Here is a 25617-nt window from a genome sequence, read left to right on the forward strand (position 1 = left end):
CTTGCTATCTGGGATCCCCATAAATCTGATAATGTTCCTGCAAGACCTGGAATCTAAATCCAGAATTTTGCCCTCTATATTTATGTTCTCCACCCCGAGTTTTACCACCTTGGCTTTGACCTCACGCAGCTCATCAATAATGTCTGAGGTGTTCAGTTCCGCCTCAATGAAGTGCGTGTTCCCTCCTCCTGTGGATTTCGGCTACAGTTTCTCCGTCTCAATTTTTGTGAGACTGGGCTCGTCGCTGCTCTGGCTTCATTTCTCAATGACGCCACATCGCACTGCACTTCACGCAACACAAGGACCACCTGTTGCAAAGTTTTTAAGTCTCTAAAGTCTGTTAAGTCCTCTTCCCATCCGTTCTCTGGTGATCCCCTCCAGAGACTTGGCTCTGCGGTGCGACTGCGGGCGGCCCCTCCTCTGGCGCTAGCTTTAGCATCATTAGCTTGTGGGGATGTCAGTTTTCCACTGAAGATATAGTTCTTTAGTTTTAATTGTTTAGTTGTTAGATTGTTTTTTATTTAGTTTTATGTTGAGTACTGCCTTGATTTTATTTTTTGTGAAGCACTTTGGTCACTTTAAGTGTTGTAAAGGGCTCTATAAATAAAGGTTGATTGATTGATTGATTGATTGATTGAGTATAGCATCACCTCCCTTGCCTTTTCCAGGTTTAGACATCTCTTATAGCATCTTGCTCTTAGGTTTGTGGGTGAAGATTTGAGTTTAAAGGCAAACATCGGCAACAACATGTAGCAGTGCAATACTCTGCGCCAACTCCCGGAAGTCTCAAGCTAATATTCTAACATCAATTCAACATTTCAAACAAAAACACACTTTTCCTCTAGTGATCAGAATTAACCAACCCTAACCCAGAAAAGTCTTTGGTGACTCTTAAATAATTCCAACAAAAATCAAGTAGACCAGGATTCTTTTGGTGGTTTATTAATCAAAACAATCCGCATTAGCATTAGCATTCAACAACCTAGTAACATTTCAGAGAATCAGCATTAAATTGAAGCAATATTACTTGTAGGTAAAGATAACTCAAACGCGTCAGCAAATGTGTATGAACTTGGGGGACAAAAAATATGACTATAGTGACATTAACAGGGAATCAACTGAGTTTGGGTATTTCTGTATGTGGGAACAAAGTTTATCTCATCATCTTTTCCCTCCACCTTCTGATCCATCTTTGATCAATCAGTGGGTTAAGTAACAAGAGCAGATTAGCAAGAACAATCTTAATATGGTTCATAAAATGGATCTGAGCAGCATCCCTTAACCATGAAGGCATATTCAGCCCAATTAAGTGGCCCAAGATGAGAAAAGAAAAATTATATATTGCTAACAAAAATTGGATTAAGAACATCTAAAACAGGGATGCCCAATACATCGATCACAATCGACCGGTCGATTGCAGAGGCAGTGAGTGTCTATAGTGCAAAGCGCGCTGGAAACCGTTGAAAAGCGCCAAAGCGAAAGTGTCGAGGTGCGCGCTGTGTAACGCCGAGGAAGGAGGAGAGAGGAGAGAGCGTCAAGGCAAGAAGCAGGAGAAGAGAGGAAGTGCTGGTTAAGCTCAACCATCATTAGCGTAGTTGTGATCAGTATTTTATTTTCAAAATACTCTCTCCTTTTTATATCGCACATTTGTATATGATAAACAATATTAGCCTCTTAATAAAAGCCTACATTGTGTTTCTACAGTCTAATTACATGATGATAATGATACTAAATTATATAATCATTTAGATCTATCGGTAGATCTTCGGGCTTTGTCGAATATAAAAGTAGCTTGTGACCCGAAAATGTGTGGGCCCCCCTGATATAAAAGAAGCTGAAATACAGACACTATTGAGATACTAGTAAGAGGTGCTGCCAGGAGTTGGAAGCCGGCTTAGGAGACCTGGATCCATTGAGGGAACACAAGGAAGACGGCTTGATATTGGAGCCAAGGTGAAGGGACAAGAGTTTTGGGGACGTGGCATGTAGCTAACAAGAGACTATAAAACAAATGGGAAACCACGCTATGATTGTGGGGTGAGTACAAACTGCTGAATGGAGGGGTAGGGCTGGTTTACACGTTTTGGTAGCAATAGAGTAATAGAGCAATAGAGAACCATTTTGACCAATTTGACAAAAGCATCTGATAGTGTAAGAAACAGAAGACAATTGAACAAAATCATTTGAAACAATGTACTAAAGAATTTTTCATTGTAAAAACAAACAAGAACAGGCCACCGCTGTGTTTTGCATGTACTTGACATGTACTGTACTGTGAATGTGGTGAATGGGTGTGGTCATTTGTTGGTTTTGTGCCCATTGTCCATAAGAAGACAAAGTCTAAAGAATCTAAAATAAATCCAAGAAGAAAATTAGCCAAAGCAACTGTTTGTGTGTGCGCGCGTTTGTGTGTGGACACGCGTGTGTGTGTTTTTGTGTGTGTGTGTGTGTGGAGATCAGTTTTCACAAATTGAACATGGGATTATACATATACATATACATATACATATACATATGCGTCTTTGGGTCACTGAAAAGCGCTATATAAATAAAAGTTATTATTATTATTATTATTATTATTATTATTATATATATTTATATATATATATATATATATATATATATATATACACTAGGTGACTACACTGTTTTGTTGGAGACATTTTTGGCTGGTGTTTGATGGCTCATACTCCATTGTTTCACATAATTCGTGCGGTGAAGGTCACATAGCTGCTCTCCAGTGGGACCTGTCTGGTGGTGCTGGTAGAGTAGTTGTCCTGGAACTGGGGGGCTGCTGCACTCTTCAAATCCACTATCTATGGTGTCCAGATCCATTAGTGGGTAGTCATTTCCAGACAACATCTTATCATCAACATCCTGGAAAAAGTTCAGGGTGCTCAAATGTAAAGGTGCGGTCTTCTCTGGATCTCGGTCCCTCAAACCTGGCCCATAGCTTTCCTCGGTGGGATAGTCAGAACTCCCAGAGCAGTGGAAAAGAAGGTCTTCTTTGGAAACTGTGGATATAGAAACATGACAGAGGCTGTGGAATGAGCTGTGAGCTGGATTCAAGTTCAAAGAAGACAGAAGTGTTGGGTGGAGTTTCACATCCATCACAGTATCCTTCTTCAGAGAGTTGTGTTCAGTGAACGAAGGCATCACCCAGGCCTGCCACACACACAAAACACAAGTAACATCACTTTTTGAGAAAATATAGCTTCTAATAACTTCTGCTCCGAACTGATGCTAAGTGCACCTCTTTCATTTGGAATCTAGGTGGCAGATATACATGCTCTTGACTTCAACTAGTTGACCAACTTAAATGAAATTCCCCACTGGTTTAGCCTCACAAACTCCAAATAGAAATATTAAAAGTAAGAGGGCTATGATTTTTAATATTCCAGGTTCCGTCATATATAGGCGACTTCCTGACGGTTTTTGGATAAGGCCATAATATATCTTTTTACTTGTCCTGCCAAGTTTAATCTTTGAATGTTGAAAAATATTAAACCTCTAATCTCATTGGCATTGTTAGATTAGTTTAACACAAATTTCATCTGCAAAATAGTACTCTTACCCAAAAACCCTTGTATTCGATTCAATAGCACACTAACCCAAAACTAGACCATCTGGAGATCTGACTGTACAGGAGCTGCCCCTTAGATCATGGTTTAACACTCCACGAGCTGCTGCAACGATCCAATTGACCGTGAGCCTGTTAAAAATGCTAATTTATTCTACATAACAAAATATATATATATATATATATATATATATATATATAATATATATATATTAATATTATATTACATTATATATATAATTATGGGACGAGACGCTGGAGGATGTACACGGTCTCAATCCAATGTCAACAAACACTAATCACGTTTTTACTTATAGGAGAAAAAAAACCAAAGCTTTATTAATAAAGCTTCAAGGAAGAAATTGTGTTGTTTTCACTCGTGATGAGTGATACCACAGATTTTTATTTGATCCGGTACAAAGTACTTCTATGGCATATATTACGATATCAACCGGATGCCGATATCAGTTTTACAGAGTTTTGCACTAGAATGCGTTAAAACTCCTCGAATATGAACAATTTTATGTTGGTCATCATTATTTTCTTTCAACCTCTGCTCGAACTAATATAAATAGTAAACATATGTGCAGGAAACCTAGAATACGAAGAATGTACTACAAAAATCACCTCTGTCAGTATCAATATGTTGATATTTGGTATCATAACTAGTTTTCACAACCATTGGGACTAAACATTCGCATTTCACTTCTAAAAATATTACATAATATTAATCTTAAATGACTTTTTACTTATTACTTATATTTATTTCACATAATGCAAGCCTTCAACATTGGGTTTAATTATGGGAATTATAGAATAGAATGATTGGCTCTAAATGTTTGGAATTAAGAAGTAAATAATATTGATTGGATAAATTTGTGTTTGATGATTGAAGATGGACATTTTTTCCAGTTTTTAAGGGGACATCCGTGTATGGTGTATAGTTGCACTGCTGCTGAGAATTACCTCTAAATCTCCTTTTAGGGAAACTGGCTGAGAAACCCCCCCTCACCCACCACTCTCTCAGTTCGGAAATCCAACCCCCAGAAAGCTGGTGTCTCCCCCGCCACCTTAAAAATGATGAAAAAACTAATTTTGGAGGTCCAATGTCTGCTTAATGACCCTCAAATGACACTAAGACTTGTCTGGTGGAGGACTACAATGGGGAAACTTCCCCGCACATCACTTGGGATATTAAGTTAGCAACCCTAACCCAAAGCGGTTTTGAGAGGAAAAAATATTGCTATTGCCTCTGCAAGAAAGAAACTAAGGGAAAAAAGGCTAAATGAGCTACCAGAAAATCTAATATTGCTGGAGGTAAATCATACCAAGAAGGGGAATGCTTAAGTGCTATAGAAAATTAAAAATATTAAAGGAGAAATTACCTGACACAAAAAATGCTCTTTACCAAACAAAGATATTACTAAAGAGGGTCAAATCTCAATTCAAATTTTCTAATTTGAGTTGGCTAGACGAAACGGAGAAAAACAGAGTTTTAGCTTTTTTTCCCCCAAATTAGTGATTTTTGTTTTTTTGCATTATGTGAAAGTTGGAGTCATGAAGTAGCCACTCCATGTATCAGATAACTGTATTGGCAGTATTAAACGCATACATTAAGCCGTGAAAGATTGCTAGTTTCCAGCGTTCTGTCGGACTTTTGGGGGCGTTACTTGGACCGCAGCAGCAGGCTGCGTTATTGTAGTCAGCCAATGGGCTATGAGCAGATGGCTACTTATGCAGGGCAGGCACGCCCTGGTTGTTTGCAGCGTGAAGCATTGAAGATGGACATATCGAGGCAAACAGACGTACTTCAGAGATGACGACTTCGGCAAACAAAGCGAAAGTCTGCCAGGACCACCTATATCATCGGAGAGAATGAAGTCTGCAGAAATACTTTACAGTTCCTCATGGCGTAAGTAGTTTGTATTTTCTATTCCTCTTAGGAGCTAGCTATGCTATCTAAGCGAGCTGTTGTTGTTCGTCTTCCGCTGCGTAATTTCGGCGTTTAATTGAATGTGAAGGATAGTTGCTAAATAATTACCATAACAAACTCTCATGAAACTAGCTGTTTGGGGTGGTGTAATGTCTGATTCTTCGTGTTTTTTATTCCTGTTAGCGAGCTAACTTTGGGGCTAGCTAGGCTAGCTTTTGTTGTTCGGCTTCTGCTGCGTATTTGCAAGAAGCGCATACAGCCAGGTTCAACATCTTTTACTCTAAAGGATTGCTTTAACGCTGTGTTTTATGGTGGTTTGGTGTTAGTTTTCGTGATTTTCGTCACTTTTACCTCGGCTACACCGGAGCAGACGGAGCTAAGCTAAAACGCTCACAGCGCACTGCTGTGAGATCTAGCAGTGTTATTGACTCTAAATCACAGGTTGCCAAACGTGAAGTTAAACTGACCGGCTGCAGACTAATAGGAAATCATTAATAAATGAGGCTGAGCAAAATAATATGTATGTTTGCCGTAACCCGACCGACCCGGTATAAAACTAGCCAACTTAAAAAAAACGCCAAATTATTCTATTTTTCAAATATTTCGGCGACTCACCGACCGGTCTTTCCTAAAGCGCTGTGTAGATTAATTTCATGGCGCTGATAAACCTATCTTTCATCCCAAGGGACCAATAACGCATTACGCAACGCATATGCATCTCCACTTTCGGATCTTCATGTGCTTCTGTGTTACGCAGACCAGGCAGGAAGGAACCTATTTTGTCTGCTACATGTTGATTTGGCTCTGTCAGCGCCACTGCCCTCACCACCGCTCATGCTGTTCTGCGTCATGGTGTGGCGTCATTTAAATTTGACTTGTGCATTGCATTCTGGGAGGGAAACAAGCCCAGCAGCGTAAGCACAACAAACATGGCGGCGCCCGTGTCCCCCGCATGTTCCCCCCGCTCGCCTTCACTACCAAAATAAAGGATAACGACGTACAAAAGGTCGATGGAAATATCTAAAAATCTGGAGATTTAGTCTCACAATCGGGTTGAAGTCTGACCTCTGGACTGTTGAAGCATGACCCCTGGACTGTTGAAGCCTGACCTCTGGACTGTTGAAGCCTGACCCCTGGACTGTTGAAGCCTGACCCCTGGACTGTTGAAGCCTGACCTCTGGACTGTTGAAGCCTGACCCCTGGACTGTTGAAGCCTGACCCCTGGACTGTTGAAGCCTGACCTCTGGACTGTTGAAGCCTGACCCCTGGACTGTTGAAGCCTGACCTCTGGACTGTTGAAGCCTGACCCCTGGACTGTTGAAGCCTGACCTCTGGACTGTTGAAGCCTGACCCCTGGTGGTCACTCCGACTCAAAAAATGACAAAATTTGGATTTTTTTTTGCCTTAAAAAAAATAAGAATTTGCCTACCGACCGAGCCACTTATGTTTACTCGGGTTACAGCAAACAGACAATTTATTTGGGGCAGCCTTATTATTGTTATTTTTCTCCCACAAACCACCCCAATTTGGACCCCTGGAATGTTTTTTAATGTCTAAAAAATAAGATATTTCAATCGACCTTTTGTATGCCGCTATCCATTATTTTGGTGGCGAAGGCGAGCGAGGGGAACATGCGGGTGACACGGGCGCCGCCATGTTTGTTGTGATGACGCTGCTGGGGGTGTTTCAATCCCAGAATGCATTTGCGTAAGTCAAATTTCACACCCTGACCGAGGCTCACATTACTATGGACATGTCAGTGGCGCCGACAAAGGCAAACTACCTTATAAAAAGCAATATCTCGCAGACGTATGTGGAGGACTGAAAATGAAGATGCACATGCGGTGCACAGTGCGTTATCAGTCCTTTGAGATGAAAGACAGGTTTACCAGTGTGACAAAAATATTCGACCCGGCGGTTTAGGGAAGTCCGGTCGGTGAGTCGGCGAAATAATTGAAAAATAAAAGATTTTGATGTTTTTTCAACAAAATGCTGATTTTTTTTTCAGTCAGCTAGTTTCATAGCGGGTCGGTCTAGTGGCGGCAAACAGACATATTGTTTTGCTCAGCCTAACGGAAACTCTTTTTTTCGCCAATTGTTTTCCACTATAAAAATACGAGCTGGAGCACAAATGACCCTGTTGTAATTTCGTTCAATTGTCTACGACAAATAGATTGTGTTTTATGAATTCTTATATCAATTTCGAATATCAAGTTTGGAGAGGGCGCTCGAGAGCCATTTTGTTAGCTAGCCACTACATTTATATATCATTACGTTCAGCTTGGAAATCTTCACAAACGCTCCAATAACATTACAAATACAATTCACCCTGGAGAGACAAAGAGACCACGAGAATGGACTGTTTAGCAAGCTTTATTAGAGAGTTATTTAGCGCTCAGACCCCGGCGGAAGACGTTGCAATCATGGGCACTCCATGATCTATTTGTATTAGATGTCTCCCCCCGGAGCCTGGAGACTGGTGGTGGTAAATTTTAAGAGGAGGTAGAGGATGAGGGGAATGTAGAGGAGGAGCTGGGGAGGTGGTGGGTCGCAGTACGGTTTGAGCGGCCGAGCCATCTGCCTGAGGGCTTAAATGCGACCGCCTGGGCGCTGATTGGGAGCGGGGAGGAGTCACTTGAGAGCGTTGATTGGGGATGAGGAGCAGGTGCGAGGGCCATGGTACAGACGCCCCCTGTCCTTTCACCCTCCTTCTGTCCTTACACCCTACTTCTTTGGCCAGGAAAAACTGCATAACCTTTTTGGGTTAAGCGCAGAAACCTGGGAGAGTCCATGGTGAAGAGAGGGATCTGACTCTCACAGACGGACAGGCGGGCGCCCGCTTGAGTGCGATGATGGCGCTGGGGAGAGGGGTCCTTCCATGGTGGCCTTGACGTAGATGGGTGGAGTTAGGTCTTCCAGGCTGAATTTACGCAGGCTTCATTTGCGATTTTGTTTCAAATTCACGACTACTATACCCGAAGGTGTATCAGCTTGAAATGTATAACATTTCATTGTTCTTGGGTTCTGTGTCTGATTTTGTCCTCGCCTGTCCTCACATGAACTATTTTTTGGAGTGAGCGTCATATTTTTACTGCAACTTTTTTGCCGTCAGGCTCCCATTAGCCCCATGTGAATCCATTATTGAGGTGGCGCTACTGAGCCGTCTTTCATATTTTTCACGGAATCTTCATTCAAAAGTAGAACTCACAGAGTTCTAATTTTTGATACCACCCACGAGCATATCTGCCCTTGTTTACTGCTCAATACAATTTTAGTCCCTCGCCAGGACGATTCTCATCCTTCGACTGAGCCTAATAATAATATACTAATATATACATACAGAAAATGGCAAAACAATATGTTTGGACTTAATTTGGAACCGGGCAAATGTTCAGGACAACTTATATAATGTCAATGCTGTCTTTGAATCTCATTCAGTTTTTTTTTTTTTGTGGTTTTGTAAGTAAATAAATAAATACATAAATAAATAAAATTAACCTAATTTAAATAAAACAAAACAAAAATAGAACACATCCTTTTAATATGATGCATGTTGTTCATTTGAACCTCTTTTCACTACATTCTAGCTATTTTACAGTATACCAGCTTTTCAAAGTTTAGAAAAAAGTGCTTAACTCTGGTCTCAATGTTTAACAGGTTTCATATGTAGATTCGGTATTTGATCAAATGTCACAACGTCACAGGGGCTTTTTCCACCTCCTCTGGTACGTATATAATGACTGGTGTAAATCTGAACAGTGTGAGGGGAAAGTCCCCAGGAGCAGGTGCTGGTAACATTGTTTTTTTTAAGGGTGCACTCATGCTCCCTGTGCCCAAAGATAGAAAGCTCCACATCTTCCAAACAGTAGTCAAAAGCAACTCACATAAGGAGAGATACTCCTGGTTTAATGTATTAGCTACTGCTTTAGCACTTCAGTGTTTCACAAATAACAATAATTCCCAATCTTCTTAAATAAATGACAGCATTAAGAAAAAAAGTTAAGATTGTTTGTTTTACAAATGTGAATAATGTATGTGTGGCAGTGAACATGCAACAATGACTATTGCAAATTGCAGTATTTGTGAGGTAAATTTACGTCATGAAAAGTAGGTGATCAAAACTGCAGAGTCTAATGAACATGTCAAGTACGAATGAACTGTTAAGTCTTACCTTGAAATTTCCCTGGTAACTATTGTACAGAGGCTTGAAAAATTCTCTAGGATTTGGGATGAACGTCAAACTCTTTAACCTCTTCTGGCAAAACCTAAAATAAATATTGGGTTATGTTTTTGAGTTTAGTATCATGCATAGACAAAAAGAGCCATCCAGGCACTTTGCAATTATACCAGGTTCTTGCTTCATCCCTTTTCAGTTTAACTCGCCTCACACCAGATTGATAATGGTAGCACTCTGTTTTGAGTGATGTGATCAGGACGTTCAAGTTGACTGTCGTAGTGTCACAAGAACGTGAAACAAACTGAGAAACATAACTTTCTTTGAATGCACATTTCCATCCACAAATGCCACTCTGGGCACATTTTCAAAAACAAAATAATAAATGTTTCATGCTAAAATTGCTGCCATGTTTGATTGGTTTGTTTGACCGATTTATAAATAACACTAAGTCTAGTTGGCTGTTATTTTATCACAGCTTTTACATTTGTTGAAATGTTTAAGGTATGTAAAGTGTGTACATACTATACATATAGCAGCCTTTCTCAATTCTCACTTGTCACACTGTGTCGTCTGTGTATGTAGTTTCTATGTGGGAGGGGATGCCAGTAAATGTAGACATAAACAGCAGATTGTATACTGGAACAACAAAAGTCATGAGCACATAATTGTGTGTTTTTAACTAAAACAAAAGGAATAAACCACTACTTTAAAATTATGCTTATTATATATTTTGGTATGTTTTATTTTAAAATGTTTCTAATTACTTTATTTTGTAGCATAATAGGTAAATAAGTAACAACATGAAAACAATATGAAATGTTTTTTTCCATACTCACATAGCTTTTGGGAACCCCACTGACAAGCACATTATTAAGATGAAGATTGGGATAAGCCAGTAATAATGATTGTTTTCTAAAAAACAAACAACAAAATATTTAGAAACTCACCAATTTCCCTTCGCTTTATGGTGGTCATAGGTGGACATGTGATGTTTTTAATGAAAAGCCCTAGACAAAGAAGTACCTGCAACCTGTGCACTGTGATCAGAAGATGCACTGGTCCATAATGTGGTGGAACTCCAGTCACTCCATGGTCCCTCATACCGAAACCCAGGGCACAGCTTGGCCTGAACATCCACTCCATAGAAAACACCAGGAAGCAGCTCCAATTGTTCCAAGTGAACAACAGACTCTTTGCTCTCCAGATTGATCACTGACGTCTGTGGCCCGAGGGTATTCCAAATACGGACTCTAAACACCAGACAATGCCCTGGGTTCTTGGTGTCCCAGCTTATGGTATATGAACCTTGGACATTTTTCACATGGATATTGAATGGAGGCCAAGGTCTTACTGCAAGAAAAAAGAAAGAAGTCTTGGTTTGCAAATGTTTCTGGCAGCAGGGAATAAACGGGTGTGCTTCTATTCAATTAAATTAGTTTTTTTTCCCCCAAAATCTTGGGTGAAAGTCTGGCTCTGCACTGCTCCAATGCAACAGACAAGCGCCCACTGCAGAACGCCCTGCTCTGAAGTGACAGATTGATCCATCCTGGCTGTTCTCTCATTAGCAAGGCAAGGTCAATTTATTTGTAGAGCACAATTTATGCACAAGGCAACAATACAAAACGGTGAAAGACATAAAAGAGAAGAGTGCAAATAAAATCCTTTCAGTCATATGCCCAGCTAAACAAAACTGTTGTTAGCCTTGATATGAACATTGTCAGAGTAGAAGGCAATCTCACACCTTCAGGAAGACTGTTAGCTGCATAAAACTGCAGTTGGCATTCAATGAAATAAGAAGGGCAGCATCAAGCCCCTGGCTTACTCTTTTCACATGTTACCCTATTTTACATTTACAGTTGTGTAACATTTGCAAATAGTTTTTAGTTTAAACTAGCAGTTGAGTGTATTGATTGATAAATGAGGCTCTTAGTTTAAATTATAAGATGTCTCACCTGCGTATCTCAGTGGCCATTCAGAGGAGTTTGTGGTCATCACATTGTGGTCTTTCTCACGAAAAGCACTGGCACTGCACATGGTCTCCACATCTGCAATCTCTTCCATTATGTCAGGGTACATAACACAGAAGGACTGCTGTTTGCTCACCTGGCAGCTAGCATTTAGCTTCAACTCCTCAAGTCTGCAAATGCGTACAAAACAAACTTTATTCTGTAAAACTCAATACATGCAATAATACAGTAATACGTGTGTAGTGATACTTGTCAGAATGTTGAACCAACATTTCAAATTCATTTTAACCCTAATTGATACTACCATTGCTAATAATCGTCACTCCAGCCCAGTGATTCAAAATGGCCCCAGTGTGTCAGGCGGGCCGTCAGCTGCTCCAGCTGTTGTGTGTGTTGCTGCTGTTTCTAACACTTGTTGTACCTTTAACACTCTGCTGGTGTATGATCGCCAGACGCTGCTAGATCTGAGAATCACCGCGGAAAATCTTCTCAATTTTGATTATTACGACAAAAAAACTGAGTCTCATTTCTTATCGGATATCCCGCCATATCTCCGCCGGACTCTAGCGCCACCTCCACGGCGAAAACGCCGACGACGCCGGGGGAAACGTAGCGGCTGTCTTGTGAGGCTGAGGGCCGGGTTTGTACGTCCTGATCGTGGTGGACATGGAGCTGGTCCTCGCCTGTGTGTGTCTCGTCGTTCCCTGGACCTTGTTCCTGCCTGTCTGGTCCCCGTTGATGGTTCTGATGTGGTGTTCCAGCCTCGTCGCGTGTCTTGCTCCCCTTAAGTGAATCTGGAATATCTGCGGCCTCTGACTCGGGCCTCCTCACCAGCTGTTCGCCCCGACGCGACAGCTCCTAGGTTTGGCCTGGTTAACGCCAGATTACTGGGGAATAAATCGTTTATCCTTAAGGACTTCTTCATATCCCGGGAACTGGATTTCTTCTTCATCTCCGAGACCTGGCTGAGTGTCGGTGAGTCCAGTGTCTTCACAGAACTTTTACCTGACGAGTGCTGCTATTTTAATTCTCCTCGGACGACTGGTCGAGGAGGAGGAATTGCGATTGTTTTTAAGAAAGACTTCAAATGCGCGCAGCATCGTCAGAGACAGCTCTCACCCCAGCCACCAACTGTTTGCCCTCCTCCCCTCCGGGAGGCGCTACAGGGTGCTCCGTTCCCGGACCAGCAGGTTCAGAAAAAGCTTCCTCCCTGCAGCGGTCATCCTGCTGAACTCTCAACCTCAATGTCCCCCCCCCCCACACACACACACACACACACAGACATGCACATACAGAGACTGTAGACTGCCACACACACACACAGTGATTGTGGACAACCCTGCTTTCAGTCAAAACTGTGTCATCCCTGAATCTGTGTGTGAGAATACAGAGGCCCTGAACTCATGCTTTCTTGACACCTGTAAAAATGCTATAGACATTGCGGCAATAGAATAAACGGCAAAAGCCTAAATCTAAGGCTGAATGAAACAACCCGTGCTGCCAGACAGGATTGAAGAAGGAAAAAGACAAACTACAAGTTATCCTGTTGAATTCCCACAAACCTCGTGTTGTATTTAAAGTGATCAACTCTGCTCTGAATGCACCACAGACTGTTGAGGCATATGTGTGTGAAGACTTTCTTAACTTCTTCATTAATAAAGTCACCTCTACCAGAGCACTTATTTCACCTCTTGCCATTGACCCTTCAGTGTATATTCCCTGCTCTGCTGTTTTGAACACGTTTGAGCCAGTGACCCTCCCCTTTGTGCAGGAGATTGTTGATCATTTGAAGCCCTCAGGTTCTCCAGGTGACACTGTCCCTCCCCGACTGTTTAAGGAGGCTTTTCAGACTGTTGGCCCATCTTTTATCACAGTTATTAATATCAGTCTGACTTCTGGAGTGGTTCCTGTTAAATTTAAACATGCCGTTGTGCAACCCTTGTTAAAAAAAAAAACGGGCTGGATCCTACTGTTTGGGCAAATTTCAGGCCTATTTCTATACTGCCCTTCCTTTCTAAAATCTTGGAAAAAATGGTCTATTCCCAGCTCATGGATTTTTTAAAAGAACAAAATATTCTTGAAGATTTTCCAATCTGGTTTTAAAACCTTGCACAGCACCGAATCTGCACTTTTAAGAGTTTTTAATGACATCTTTTTAGCTACTGACTCTGGTCACTGTGTTGTCCGTGTACTTTTAGATTTGGCTGCAGCATTTGATACAGTGGACCATGAAATCCTGACTGACGCTTGGAGCAGTGGGAGGGCATCAGTGGCACTGCATTAGAATGGTTCAGGTCCTGTCACATGGAACATTCTGTGTCAGCCTGGCTGACTCTGTGTCCTCCACGGCTCCCCTCTCATATGGGTCCCGCAGGGCTCTGTGCTTGGCCCTCTTTTATTCTCTCTCTATCGACTCCCACTTGGCTCAATCCTCAGGAAACATGGCATCTCTTTTCATTGCTATGCAGATGACAGATCCATGTCCCCCTCAACAAATCTGACTCCTATAGTGTTATGCCATTGCTAGAGTGCCTAAAAGACATTAAAGCCTGGATGTCTCTGAACTGTTTAAATTTTAATGAAAAAAAGACTGAAGTCATGGTCTTTGGTGGGACTTCTGTGACCCCCATGGTTGACCTGGGTCCTCTAGCCCAGTATCAAAAAACTATCATGAGCAATCTGGGGGTGAAAGTGGACCCAGACCTTAAACTGGACAGCCAGATAAAAGCTGTGGTGAAGTCAAGCTTCTTCCAGTTGAGGCAGCTGGCAAAAATAAAAAAACAGTCCTTCAGAGACAGCATTTTGAAACCGTAATCCACGCCTTTGTCACCCCTCAGATGGATTACTGCAATGCTCTCTATATGGGGGTTAGTGGGTCCTCAATTGCTTGTCTTCAACTGGTCCAAAATGCTGCTGCCCGTCTTTTAACTGGAACAAGAAAATATGAGCACATTTCGCCTATTTTAGCTTCACTCCACTGGCTGCCCGTTCATTTTAGGATTCATTTTAAAACTCTTTTATTTACTTTTAAAGCCTTAAATGGTCTTGCCCCTCTTTACCTCTCCGAGCTGCTACACCCCTACACCCAGCCGTTCCCTCAGGTCAGCTGACCAGCTCCTTGCAGTGCCACGGGCTAAAGGTCAGAGGTGAACGAGCCTTTGCAGTGGCAGCTCCAAAACTGTGGAACACACTGCCACTCCTCATAAGAAAAGCCTCATCACTGCCTCTTTTTAAATCGCTTCTAAAAAACATCTGTTTTATCTGGCTTTTAACACCATGTAGTATGTGGATTGTATGTTTTATGTTGGGAGGGCAGCACCTTTTATTTATTTTATTTTATTTATTTTTATTCCATTGATTTTAGTGTGTTTGTTTGATTTAATTTTCTATTTGATTTTGTTTTTATATCTTATTTTATTACTTTTATCCTATTTATGCCTCTGTAGTCTTTTACCTGCTGTGAAGCACTTTGGAACCCTCTGGTTGTGTAAATCGTGCTATAGAAATAAAATGGATTGGATTGGTTCCCAACCGTTTTTGACTCGAGTAGAGTCACAAACTCACTGTGCTCTGTGGAATTCATTACCCACTGAAATAAAGTGCATATCTGGGGTAAAAATGTTCACCTCAGGACTTAAGTGCTGGCAGAAAAAACTATACCCACATCTAAGTGGTAAGAAAAGGCATGAGTGAAAGTGTATGAGTGATGAGCTGTGTAGATATGTAAATTTGCCACTGATGTATTTATAAAATGGAAACCATTTTTAATGCATAATATTTTATATCTGTAAAAAGTGTAGAAAAGCCCAACAATGGACGGGAGTTGAAAATTAGCACAGGCTATAAACTTTGCATGTACAGCACCGGCTACAAGCTTTGTTTTGTAACTATGCATGACTGCATTGTCCCTGCCAAATAAATGAATAAAATGAATAGATGAATAACAATATTGTACACCAGTGTTTCTGTAGCATTTATAAAACATATCGCTACCTGAACGAGCACCGCTCCTGTCTATGCGCCCAGCACACACACATTAATGCGTTTATGTTGCCAAGCACTAATTCAAATACTATTCAATTCCATCTGTAGTTTAAATCTGAACCAACTCAAATACATCCTAGTAAACGAGCTCACATACCCCCGGGAACACTATTGTAGTGCACTACTACACTGCTGCACCTTATGAAGTATAGTACCTGCAGTAGACTTGAAGCAGCAATGTCTCTGGTGGCTCCAGACCGCTGCATGAACAGTTGAGTAAGGTCTCATAGTCTGTAGTGCAGCTCACAGCACATGATTTCACTACAAAAGACACACACAGTAAGTAGGGTGGAAAGGATATTTTTCAAGTACGGTTCGCTGATGCAAATTGTGTTCATTCAAAATGTAATTTGAATTAAATTACAATTATGCTCGGAGTCCTTATAGACACCCCAAAGAATTTTCAGGCAGTGGAGCGGTTTAGATTCCATTCCATATTATTTATGAATCGATTGTGAGGCCAATTCATTCTCTGCATTAGACCCATCCTTTTCCAGATCTTAGGCTTTGCTTGGTCAGAACCTTAGCTCAAGGATGCTACTTGTATTTTACTTGCATGTCTTGGGTGCATGGGGGACACTGAAATGACTGGGAGAAACACACTCAGACAAATTAAGACATATTTACCAGTAGTTACCCAGCGGCTTAGGTTATTTGAAGGTTTTTTAAATTGTATATTGTTTTTGTGTCTCTCTTGTCTGGTAACGTTTTTGACGTTCCATTGAATATGCTTATATTTACAGCTGTCAAACAGTTTCATATAAAGACAAAAACAAATCAAGGGCGTGCTAGGTCTCTATACAGACAGTTTTTGTTTTGTAACACCAAGATCCTTTATGATTGTCACTTTCACAACACTGACTCATTAAAGAAAAGTAACTTTTTATGAAAACTTACCACTGTAAATTAAAAGAGAGAGTTTGGTCAGCAGAAGGATTCCAGGTTGTATAACCATGGTTAAAAACGTATCCCAGCCTAAAAAAAGAAGAAAAATATATCATTTTAGTTATGACAGTACAATCCTTGAAGGGCTTCACAAAGCATGTACAGTCAACTATACATCAGTCTAGATTCAGGTTCTGATCCATACAGAACAAAAAGTTACACTTGTGTTGAACATGTGAATGTGGAGTTCAAAATGAGTACTGATAATAATCAATAAATAAGACCTTTTACCTTGTTTGAGTTTGATTTGGTAGAAATAACTCCTATGAACTGCAGGAATTCATTTGCATTTATCTGATGTATCACAAGCTTGAATTGTGCAGCACTGAACTGCGATGATGTCAAAAGCATGGGTCTGTCTGAGGATGTGGTTTTAGTGTTTATGAGAAATGCGGTAGCTGCGTCCCACCATATGACACTGCAGCCTGTGACACAACATGAGAAAGGGTATTTTTGTAAGTAGGAACAAATATAAAAAGCACACTGCTTTTTCCGTGTGTGAGTGTGGCCTTGTGTTGCAATGACATTCTTGACGTTGTGTTAGTGGGCTGAGAATAAATTCAGTTAAAAAAAAAGAAGAATAAAAAAGAACTGCAAGTATTTACCTATTTTTTCAATTCTTAAATATACAAAAAAAATATAAAAACAACAGGACCAGAGAGCAGGACAAAAAATAGCTAATGATAATAAAATAAATAATAAAAAATAATCATGAATATGAAATAAATAAAATTAAGGCACAATAAGTCAAAAAGTCAAGTCTCATTTAATCCAAAGTTTTTCAAATGTTTTCCATTTCCATATTAAGTCTGAATGTAATTTTTAGAGTAGGGTTAGGGGTGGTGAACAGAAACTAGCTTTAAAATCATTGTTTGACACATAATCCCCCCCAAAAAGATGAAGAAATGGCCTATCTTACACGTGCACATCTAAATTCTACAATGAAATAGATTGAAATCTGGAAGAGTCCAATTTGACTTAAGCAGAGTCGTGTTACACACAGAGATTGTAGAAGGATGTTCTAAACGGTATTTAAGCCAGTCCATCGAACTGAAAGTGATATGGTTAATTTTGGACACTTATAACAGAATTTGACAGCAGTTGCAGGTTTTGGCCAACAGGGCCTCGTAACCCATTATTTTAGGATCAGGATTCCAATTTAGTAGACTGAATATTTATGAATATGTTACTGGAGAGTATGTGTGAGACTAGCTCTTTAATAAACCTTTCCTAAAGCCAAGTAGCGATGTACAAGATCTAAAGGGATGAGACTCTAGAATGTCGTTCTAGACTGGGTTCTAAGTCACCGTCTTGAGTTTTGAGTCAATTGGTTTGGATTTGACCCCGGTTGAGGCCTTTGTTCCGGAGAAACTGCCACCATTTGAGGCTCTGCCTTTAGAGAACCATGAGGCCGAGGGGCACCGGACCACCGCCTATCACTGGGCACTGATGATGGCAAGGCCTCTGTTTTAGTCTTACTGGACCTCAGTGCTGCATCTGACACTGTTGACCACAGGATACTTCCACAGAGGTTAGAGGACTGGGTGGGCATCACTGGTATGGCCTTAAAGTGGTTGAAATCCTACCTCGATAACAGGAAATACTTTGTTGAGATTGGTGACTGTATCTCTGAGAGCATGGCATAGACCTGTGGGTGCCCCAAGGGTCAATCCTTGGGCCCCTTCTGTTCAATCTGTACATGCTGCCATTGGGACAGCAATTTGTGAAACATAATTGTGATAGCCGGTGCTATCACAATTATGCTGATGACACTCAGATCTATGTCTCACTGACGGCAGGTGAATATGGACCTGTCAATTCACTCTGTCACTGCCTTCAACAGATCAGTGAGTGGAGCAAAACAACTTCCTCCAGCTGAATCCAGACAAAACTGAAATCATCGTCTTTGGCCCACAAAAACTTAGAGAAAGTGTTAGCGTCACCTCCAGTCTCTCTCTCTAAAACCAGTAACCAAGGTAAAAAATGTAGGAGTAATTATGGACTCAGACATGAGTTTCAACCGCTACATCAATTCAATAACATCAGTAACTTTCTTCCATCTGAAAAACATTGCCAAAATTAATAACATAGTGTCTCAACCAGACTTGGAGAGACTTATCCAGGCATTTGTCTCCAGTAGATTAGACTGTAACGGCCGCTCACTGGTCTCTCCAAACGAGCTGCAAAACAGCTGCAGTACATCCAGAACGCTGCTGCTCGGGTCCTGACTAGAACCAGGAAGTATGAGCACATTAGTCCTGTTCTCGGGTCTCTGCACTGCCCCCTGTGGCTCAGAGAAGAGACTTTAAAGCAGCTCTGCTTGTGTACAAGTCTCTCCATGGCCTACCACCAAAGTACACCTCAGACATGTTAGTGCCATTGCCTGAGGTCCTCAGAGTCCAAGATGGTTCATATGGCACTAACATGTCCGAGATGTACTTTGGTGAACCAAAGAGTTAATTACTCTTGACCAGTTTTCTTTTTCTATTATTTTTTTGAGTGTAATTGTAAATGTTGGAGTAGTGCAGAAAATGACATGAGTACGGTCAGGGAGGAGGTCAGTGAGGGTCAGTGAGGGCAGAGCCAATGCCAGGCCCATCCAGGGCAGGTACAGATGGTATGTGACCTTTAGGGAAAGTGGTATGAATATTAAGAGCAGATGCTTTATACCTTTTTTATAATATATATTTGTATATCCACACAAAGTAAATGAGTTTAAATTTTTCGGATGGTTGAGCGTACCAGAGACAGCTCAGGCGCTGTCTGCATGTGCGGAGCAGAACCTCAGCATTTATAAAACAGAACATCCTTTACACCTGACTATGGACCTTCGAAGAAGTCCTGCAGAACAGGACATGGAGCTCATTTCATTCTATAAGAACCCAAGTGTGAAGTGGGGCAGCCCTCTAAGATGCACACTTGAAGGTATTCTATTATCCAATGTTTTCATTATTCGGTTGAGAAAAAATAAGTTTATCATTCCATAACTTTCCAGGAGATCGTAGAAAAAGCTTCAGTTGTGGTCATCTGGACTCAGTTAGAAAAATAGACGTTTCGACCCTCATCTAAGAGTCATTGTCAATAAAAGAATTTAGGTCGAGAACTCCGATATTTATACTATTCTGTGGTAAGTCCAACCCATTGGGGGGAGCCTTCCTGAAGAGGAAAGAGTTGTTTGTTTCAACAGAAACTTACCCTCTTTGTATCTACCGAGCCTATTCAACCATTTAAGTGGCTATTAGTACCCCCTTTCTGCAAAAAGAATGCAGGTAAGGTCCAGCTAGACATTAGGACTGAGACAGACAAACTAGTGACCAGCAAAAACAATTGGATTAAGAACCTATCAGATCGTGTCCTGACACAGGCAGAAAAGGACGTGCTCTCTAAAGGGCTCAACTTTTCTGTCACCTCTAAACACATCCCTACAGAGGACTACATCACAGCCACTGAAACTGCAATTAGGAACAACAAAATGACTGAATCGGAGGCTGCAGACCTGAGGTTACGTGTCACAGCGTCTCTGAAGAGTGCCAAACCACCACCTTCAAATATCACATCTGAAGAGAGAAAAGCACTTTCAGCTCTAGAAAAAGATCACAGCATCAACATCCTCTCAGCAGACAAGGGACGCTGCACTGTGATTCTCAACGCAGCTGATTACAAAGCCAAAGTCCACACCCTCCTCGAGGACACGACCACATACGAACGCTTGAAAAGAGATCCGACCAGTGGCTACAAGAAGAAAGTGACAGACTGTTTACAAAGGCTGGAAAAAGAGGAAGTGATAGACCGGCCTCTGTATTACAGACTGTATCCTGGGGAAGCCATGCCATGCATTTATGGCCTTCCAAAAATACACAAAAAGGATGTTCCACTCAGACCCATAGTGTGCAGCACAGATTCCATCACTTACAATGTGGCCAAGCATTTACTTACAACTTTGTGGATGAAGTGAAACATCTCAAACTGGAGCCAGATGATCTCATGGTTTCATATGATGTTGTGTCCCTGTTCACCTGCATCCCGACCTCTGATGCAGTAGCAGCAGTGAGGATCAGACTGCAGGAAGACACCACCTACAGGAAAGGACCAAACTGACACCTGAACACATATGCAAACTGTTGGACATCTGTCTGAACACCACTTACTTTCAATTCCGGGGACAATTTTACAGACAGATTCATGGCTGTGCCATGGGCTCGCCCGTCTCTCCCATAGTGGCCAACCTGTACATGGAGCACTTTGAGAAGAAGGCACTGGCCTCCTTCTCAGGCATTGCCCCAAAGCTGTGGCTTCGCTATGTCGATGATACTTTTGTAACAATCAAGAAACAAGAGTTGGAAGCCTTCTCAGAGCACATCAATGCTGTGGACCCTCATATCAGGTTTACAAGAGAAGACGCTAAGGAGAATCGCTTGGCCTTTCTTGATTGTTCCACGATCAGAGGAGAAGACGGGAAACTCCAAATAGAAGTTTATAGGAAACCGACACACACAGACCAGTATCTGCTCTTTGGTTCCAACCACCCACTACAGCACAAGCTGGGTGTGATCAGAACCTTACAACACAGAGCTCAAGGTGTGCCCACCAGCTCAGAGGGCAAGAAGAAAGAGGACAAACATGTCCGAAATGCCCTCTCAGCCTGTGGTTACCCCGCTTGGGCCCTCAACAGAGTGAAGAGTACCAAGAAGCAAGACAAAAGGGAAACTGAACAGAGAATGAAGGGTGTTTCTATCCCTTATGTCTCTGGCCTGTCGGAAAAACTGCAGAGAATTTTTAGACAACACGAAGTCCCTGTTTATTTTAAACCAGTAAACACTTAAAGACAAAAACTGGTTCATCCTAAGGACAAGTTGCCGACTCAAAAACAGAGCAATGTAGTTTATTCCATCCAATGCAGTGAAGAAAGTTGTAAAGAATGTTACATAGAGAGGCTAAACAGCCTCTGCATAAGAGGCTCTATCAGCACAGAAGAAATACTAGTTCAGGACCACAGAGTGCCGTGCATCTCCATCTTGAAGCCTCTAATCACTCGTTTGAAGACGGTGAGGTGAAGATTTTAAGCAGGGAGAAAAGATGGTTTGAAAGAGGAGTTAAGGAAGCTATTTTTGTTAAAAAAGAAAAACCTTCTTTAAACAGAAACGGAGGGCTAAGGTTCAATCTTCCTGTAGTCTACAATGGTATTCTGAACCCCCGGAGAGTTAGAGGACCAGTACCAGGACATTTAGATGTTAATCAGGTCCTCAGGTTGGGTGAGCCAGGGTCTCACAAAGACAAAGGGGAGACTAATAGCCCATTAAAGGGTTGAATAGGCTCGGTAGATACAAAGAGGGTAAGTTTCTGTTGAAACAAACAACTCGTTCCTCTTCAGGAAGGCTCCTCCCAATGGGTTGGACTTACCACAGAATAGTATAAATATCGGAGTTCTCGACCTAAATTCTTTTATTGACAATGACTCTTGGATGGAGTCCAGATGAAACAACTGAAGCTTTTTCTACAATGGAACAGTTATTTTATTACTTGGTTTGCAGATTTTTAAATGAAATATATTGAACAGGCGGGCGAAATATAAATATAATTTCAATTTCAAAAGATTTTTTCTTCCGGGTTTTCCCAGAACGCACCACGGCAGGAGGGAGGGGGAGATGCTGCGCGCAGGAGCGTGTAACAGTAGATTTACTGTGTGTGTTTTGCATTGGTAGAATTGACGCTTCTAAGTGTGCAGCCTCAGTCACGGCAAAACGCGCTGGAGAAAATGTGGTAAATGGGTTTAAAACGATTGCCCAGACATAGACATCAGAGAAACAATTTCTCTTGCATGCAATTTATAAATGTATGATAGTATGTGCATGTTGGTGTGCTATATTTTAACTTCTATAAACTTTTTCATTTGAAGCTTGAGCAGCCAGTACTTTCGGAACAGGAGAAAAAAAGTGTTCAGGATTTGGCGTCTGCCTGGGATCTGCCTGTTCTAACTGAACAAAATAGAAAATGTCTTTTTGAGAAGCTTTTCATACATGCTGTATGTATGCTTTCATTAAATGTACATATTTTAGATTACGTCATGATACACATTCTCTTCAAATCTGAAGGTGATTGGTCGTGTGACACGACAAATAAAGCAGCTGCGGAGAGGTCTCAAGGAGTACCCCAATATGGAATCTTGACGGAGCGTCCAGATATAACAGAGCTTCTTTTTCCAAAAGAAGACATGGTCAGCCGAGAGGTGACTATTCAATGTTATTTGATATTGTGGAGATCAAACAATCTAAATATTGAGAAGAGACAGAGGAGCAACTGGGCATAGGTGAGAGACAGGTTAGTGGTGTTCATAGCAGAATGTTCTTAAATCTCATTTAAGAAGCAATTTGACTTCATAAAAACACGTCAGGAATCCAGCACGGAGGTCTATTTGCATTAAGTTGAAGTTAAGAACATTTTTGAATGAGGCCCATTGCTTATACTTTTGTTCATTCCTTTCAGTTCCTCCCACACCGCATCAGATGGCCTACTGCTAAAGTGGATGGTGAAGACGATGAATGCTCAAGTGATGATAAAAATAGAGTTTGTGGATTTCTCCATAAGTTCATTGCAAATGGTTAATCATTTGTATTCATTCTTTAGGATGATGTAATGGTAGCGCTATCAAAGAAATAACACCCACTGTCTTCTGCTCCACAGCAACATATGGCGAGCTGACTGATCTGGTGAAGTTCTGGACAGGACGGGAAATTATTTCAGAAAATCTTACTGTTGAAGTCATTTCAGGACCGTTCCCCACATCCTCCACATCCTCCACATGCTTCGAGTCCCTCCGCATCCCTGTGCATTATAAGTACTACTCGGCCTTCAAGTCCGATTTGATTCATGCCATTAATACCTCTCACACTGGCTTTGGTCTGATGGGAGTTTTTGGTTCTTAAGTTCGTTCAAGTTTTGTCTGCTTTATCTGCACAACTTCCCATGTTTATGTCCCGTGTTAATGTCTCAGATGGAAGGTTTTGCTGTTTGCTATGTCCAATGGAAGTGTTTTAACGTACTGAATTTGAATGTACTGTTCACCTTTTAGAAATTAAATTCAATGAACATGTGTGTTGTGATGGTGTCAACAGCATTTTGTCTAGATTATTGAACATTATGAGGAGTGGCACAGGTAAAGTTTCTTTATAGTGTATTGAGTATTTTACATATGCATTTTTGAGATGAAAAGTATATTGGTTCCCATGAATGTAAAAATATATTTTCAACAAAACATGGTGTTGTTGAAGGCAATAGTTTCAATGTTTTTAAATTTTCCTCACTAAACATTGGATGCTACTTGAAGAACCTGCAAGTAAATGTCTCGTCCAAAGCATGCGGAATTAGCCAGAGGGTCCATCTGCTGAACCGCAGCAAGGCCCTGTGGGGTCAAAGGGCATGCCACTTCTTCCACAGTCACACCATAAATGTACTTGATGAGATGTCATTAACTGTGGTTCAGGATCAGGTCCACGCCTCAACATCTTCATGCTAGCCACGCCTCCTAACTAATGCCCCTTTATCCTAGCAGCCTATTTCTACCTGCCTAGTCCAGCATCACCGTTTGTCTCTGCACTCTCGACAAGAGTGTCGGAGAGTCAAGTTGCCCAACGCAGGTCCATGGATCCAGAACTTGCCATCAACCCGTCCGACTCTGATACTTTTGGCGCATTCCAAGCGGGTCACGCCGCGGGCAAGCGAGCACTCTCAAGCCCGACCGCCGTTCCCTCCACGCCTCAGCATAAGTCAACTCGCTTACCGGGGCCGCGCCGTCGGCACGGGGATCCAAGGTCCTCCCCACTTCACTCTCCTCTCCATCGCCGATTGCTGCGCCGCCCGCCTCCGCTCTCTCATCCTTGCTCAGCCAGCAACCGAGCTGGCCCGCACGGGCCCAAGCGCGCTTCCCCAAGCAAGCTAGACATCAGAGACTGGACCGTGGCCGGCCTGCAACAAGCGTTGGGGAAGAAGGGCACAGCCTTCAGCCGCTACGACAACAAAACCAGGCTGTTCAACCTCTACTTCGCATCCACTTCCAGCAACGCTCTCGCACTTCAAATCACAGCCACGTTTCCATGCTGCTTAAAGGACTTAAAAAAATCAGAACCTCGTTTCCCGTCGCGGCGCCTTCCCCTATTCCGTACGTGCATCCGCACGATACACTCCGGATACTCGTCCCCAGCGGTAGATCTCACCCTAGAATGCATGTTTCTGCCGGCCTTCTTCGGGTTCCTGCGTTGCTCCGAATTCGCCCCTACCTCCTCACAGTTCAACCACACTATCCACCCGAGGTTGTCTGACCTCTCCATCCACTCCCCTGACCTGCTAATCTTCTCTCTCCGTCGGAGCAAGACGGATCAGTTAGGGAACACCTCTTCCGGCTCGTCTCCGCGTTAAGTCCTCACGAACCCCTTGCGCAATACATCTCTTTTCGAGTCTCAATCAACTCCGCGGGCAATGACCCGCTCTTCCTTACAGAAACCGGCCAGATGGCTACCAGATTCTGGTTTAGCAAACACTTCAAAGGAATTCTCAGTCGATCCGGCCTATTCCCTCATTCCGCATAGGCGCAGCCACTTCCGCAGCCAGAGCCAGCATACCCGATAACGCCATCCAGGTCCTTGGTCGCTGGACCTCCAGTGCCTACCTCTCCTATATCCGCTATGATCTCTCCGACCTTCACAGAGCTCATTCCCTCTTATGCACTTCTAATTCTTTGGGGGTCCCGAATCAGCTGGAACGACCATCTGAGACATGAGACAGCCTGAGTCTCTACATCCAGCCTGTCACATCCCCTCTTCATCTATTATCACAATAAATATTATTTTCGCATACCTTTTCGCATTGTGTCCAGTGTAAATCTTGGACAAAAATATATTCAGATTTTGAAATAAAACACAATAATATTTTATTTTTTAAACCATACAAACCACAGACATGGGCCTTTCCCTAATGT

At 42.0% G+C, this 25617-nt stretch overlaps 1 protein-coding gene across 1 annotated transcript; it reads right to left on the minus strand.

Annotated features, from left to right (window-relative positions):
* Positions 1–2640: 2640 nt before the first annotated feature.
* On the minus strand, positions 2641–18198 carry LOC140374016 (interleukin-21 receptor-like). The gene is made up of 7 exons (XM_072460775.1): positions 18126–18198; positions 15857–15962; positions 11643–11827; positions 10714–11040; positions 10527–10602; positions 9685–9778; positions 2641–3165 (listed from the first exon to the last, which is right to left on the minus strand). Exons 1-7 carry the CDS (start codon positions 18196–18198, stop codon positions 2641–2643), a joined length of 1386 nt encoding a protein of 461 aa, XP_072316876.1.
* Positions 18199–25617: the final 7419 nt, after the last annotated feature.

This window comes from Eucyclogobius newberryi, unplaced genomic scaffold (genome assembly GCF_026437365.1).
Source record: "Eucyclogobius newberryi isolate DKJ021-1_F unplaced genomic scaffold, fEucNew1.0.hap1 SCAF_3, whole genome shotgun sequence".
Classification (NCBI taxonomy): Eukaryota; Metazoa; Chordata; class Actinopteri; order Gobiiformes; family Gobiidae; genus Eucyclogobius; species Eucyclogobius newberryi.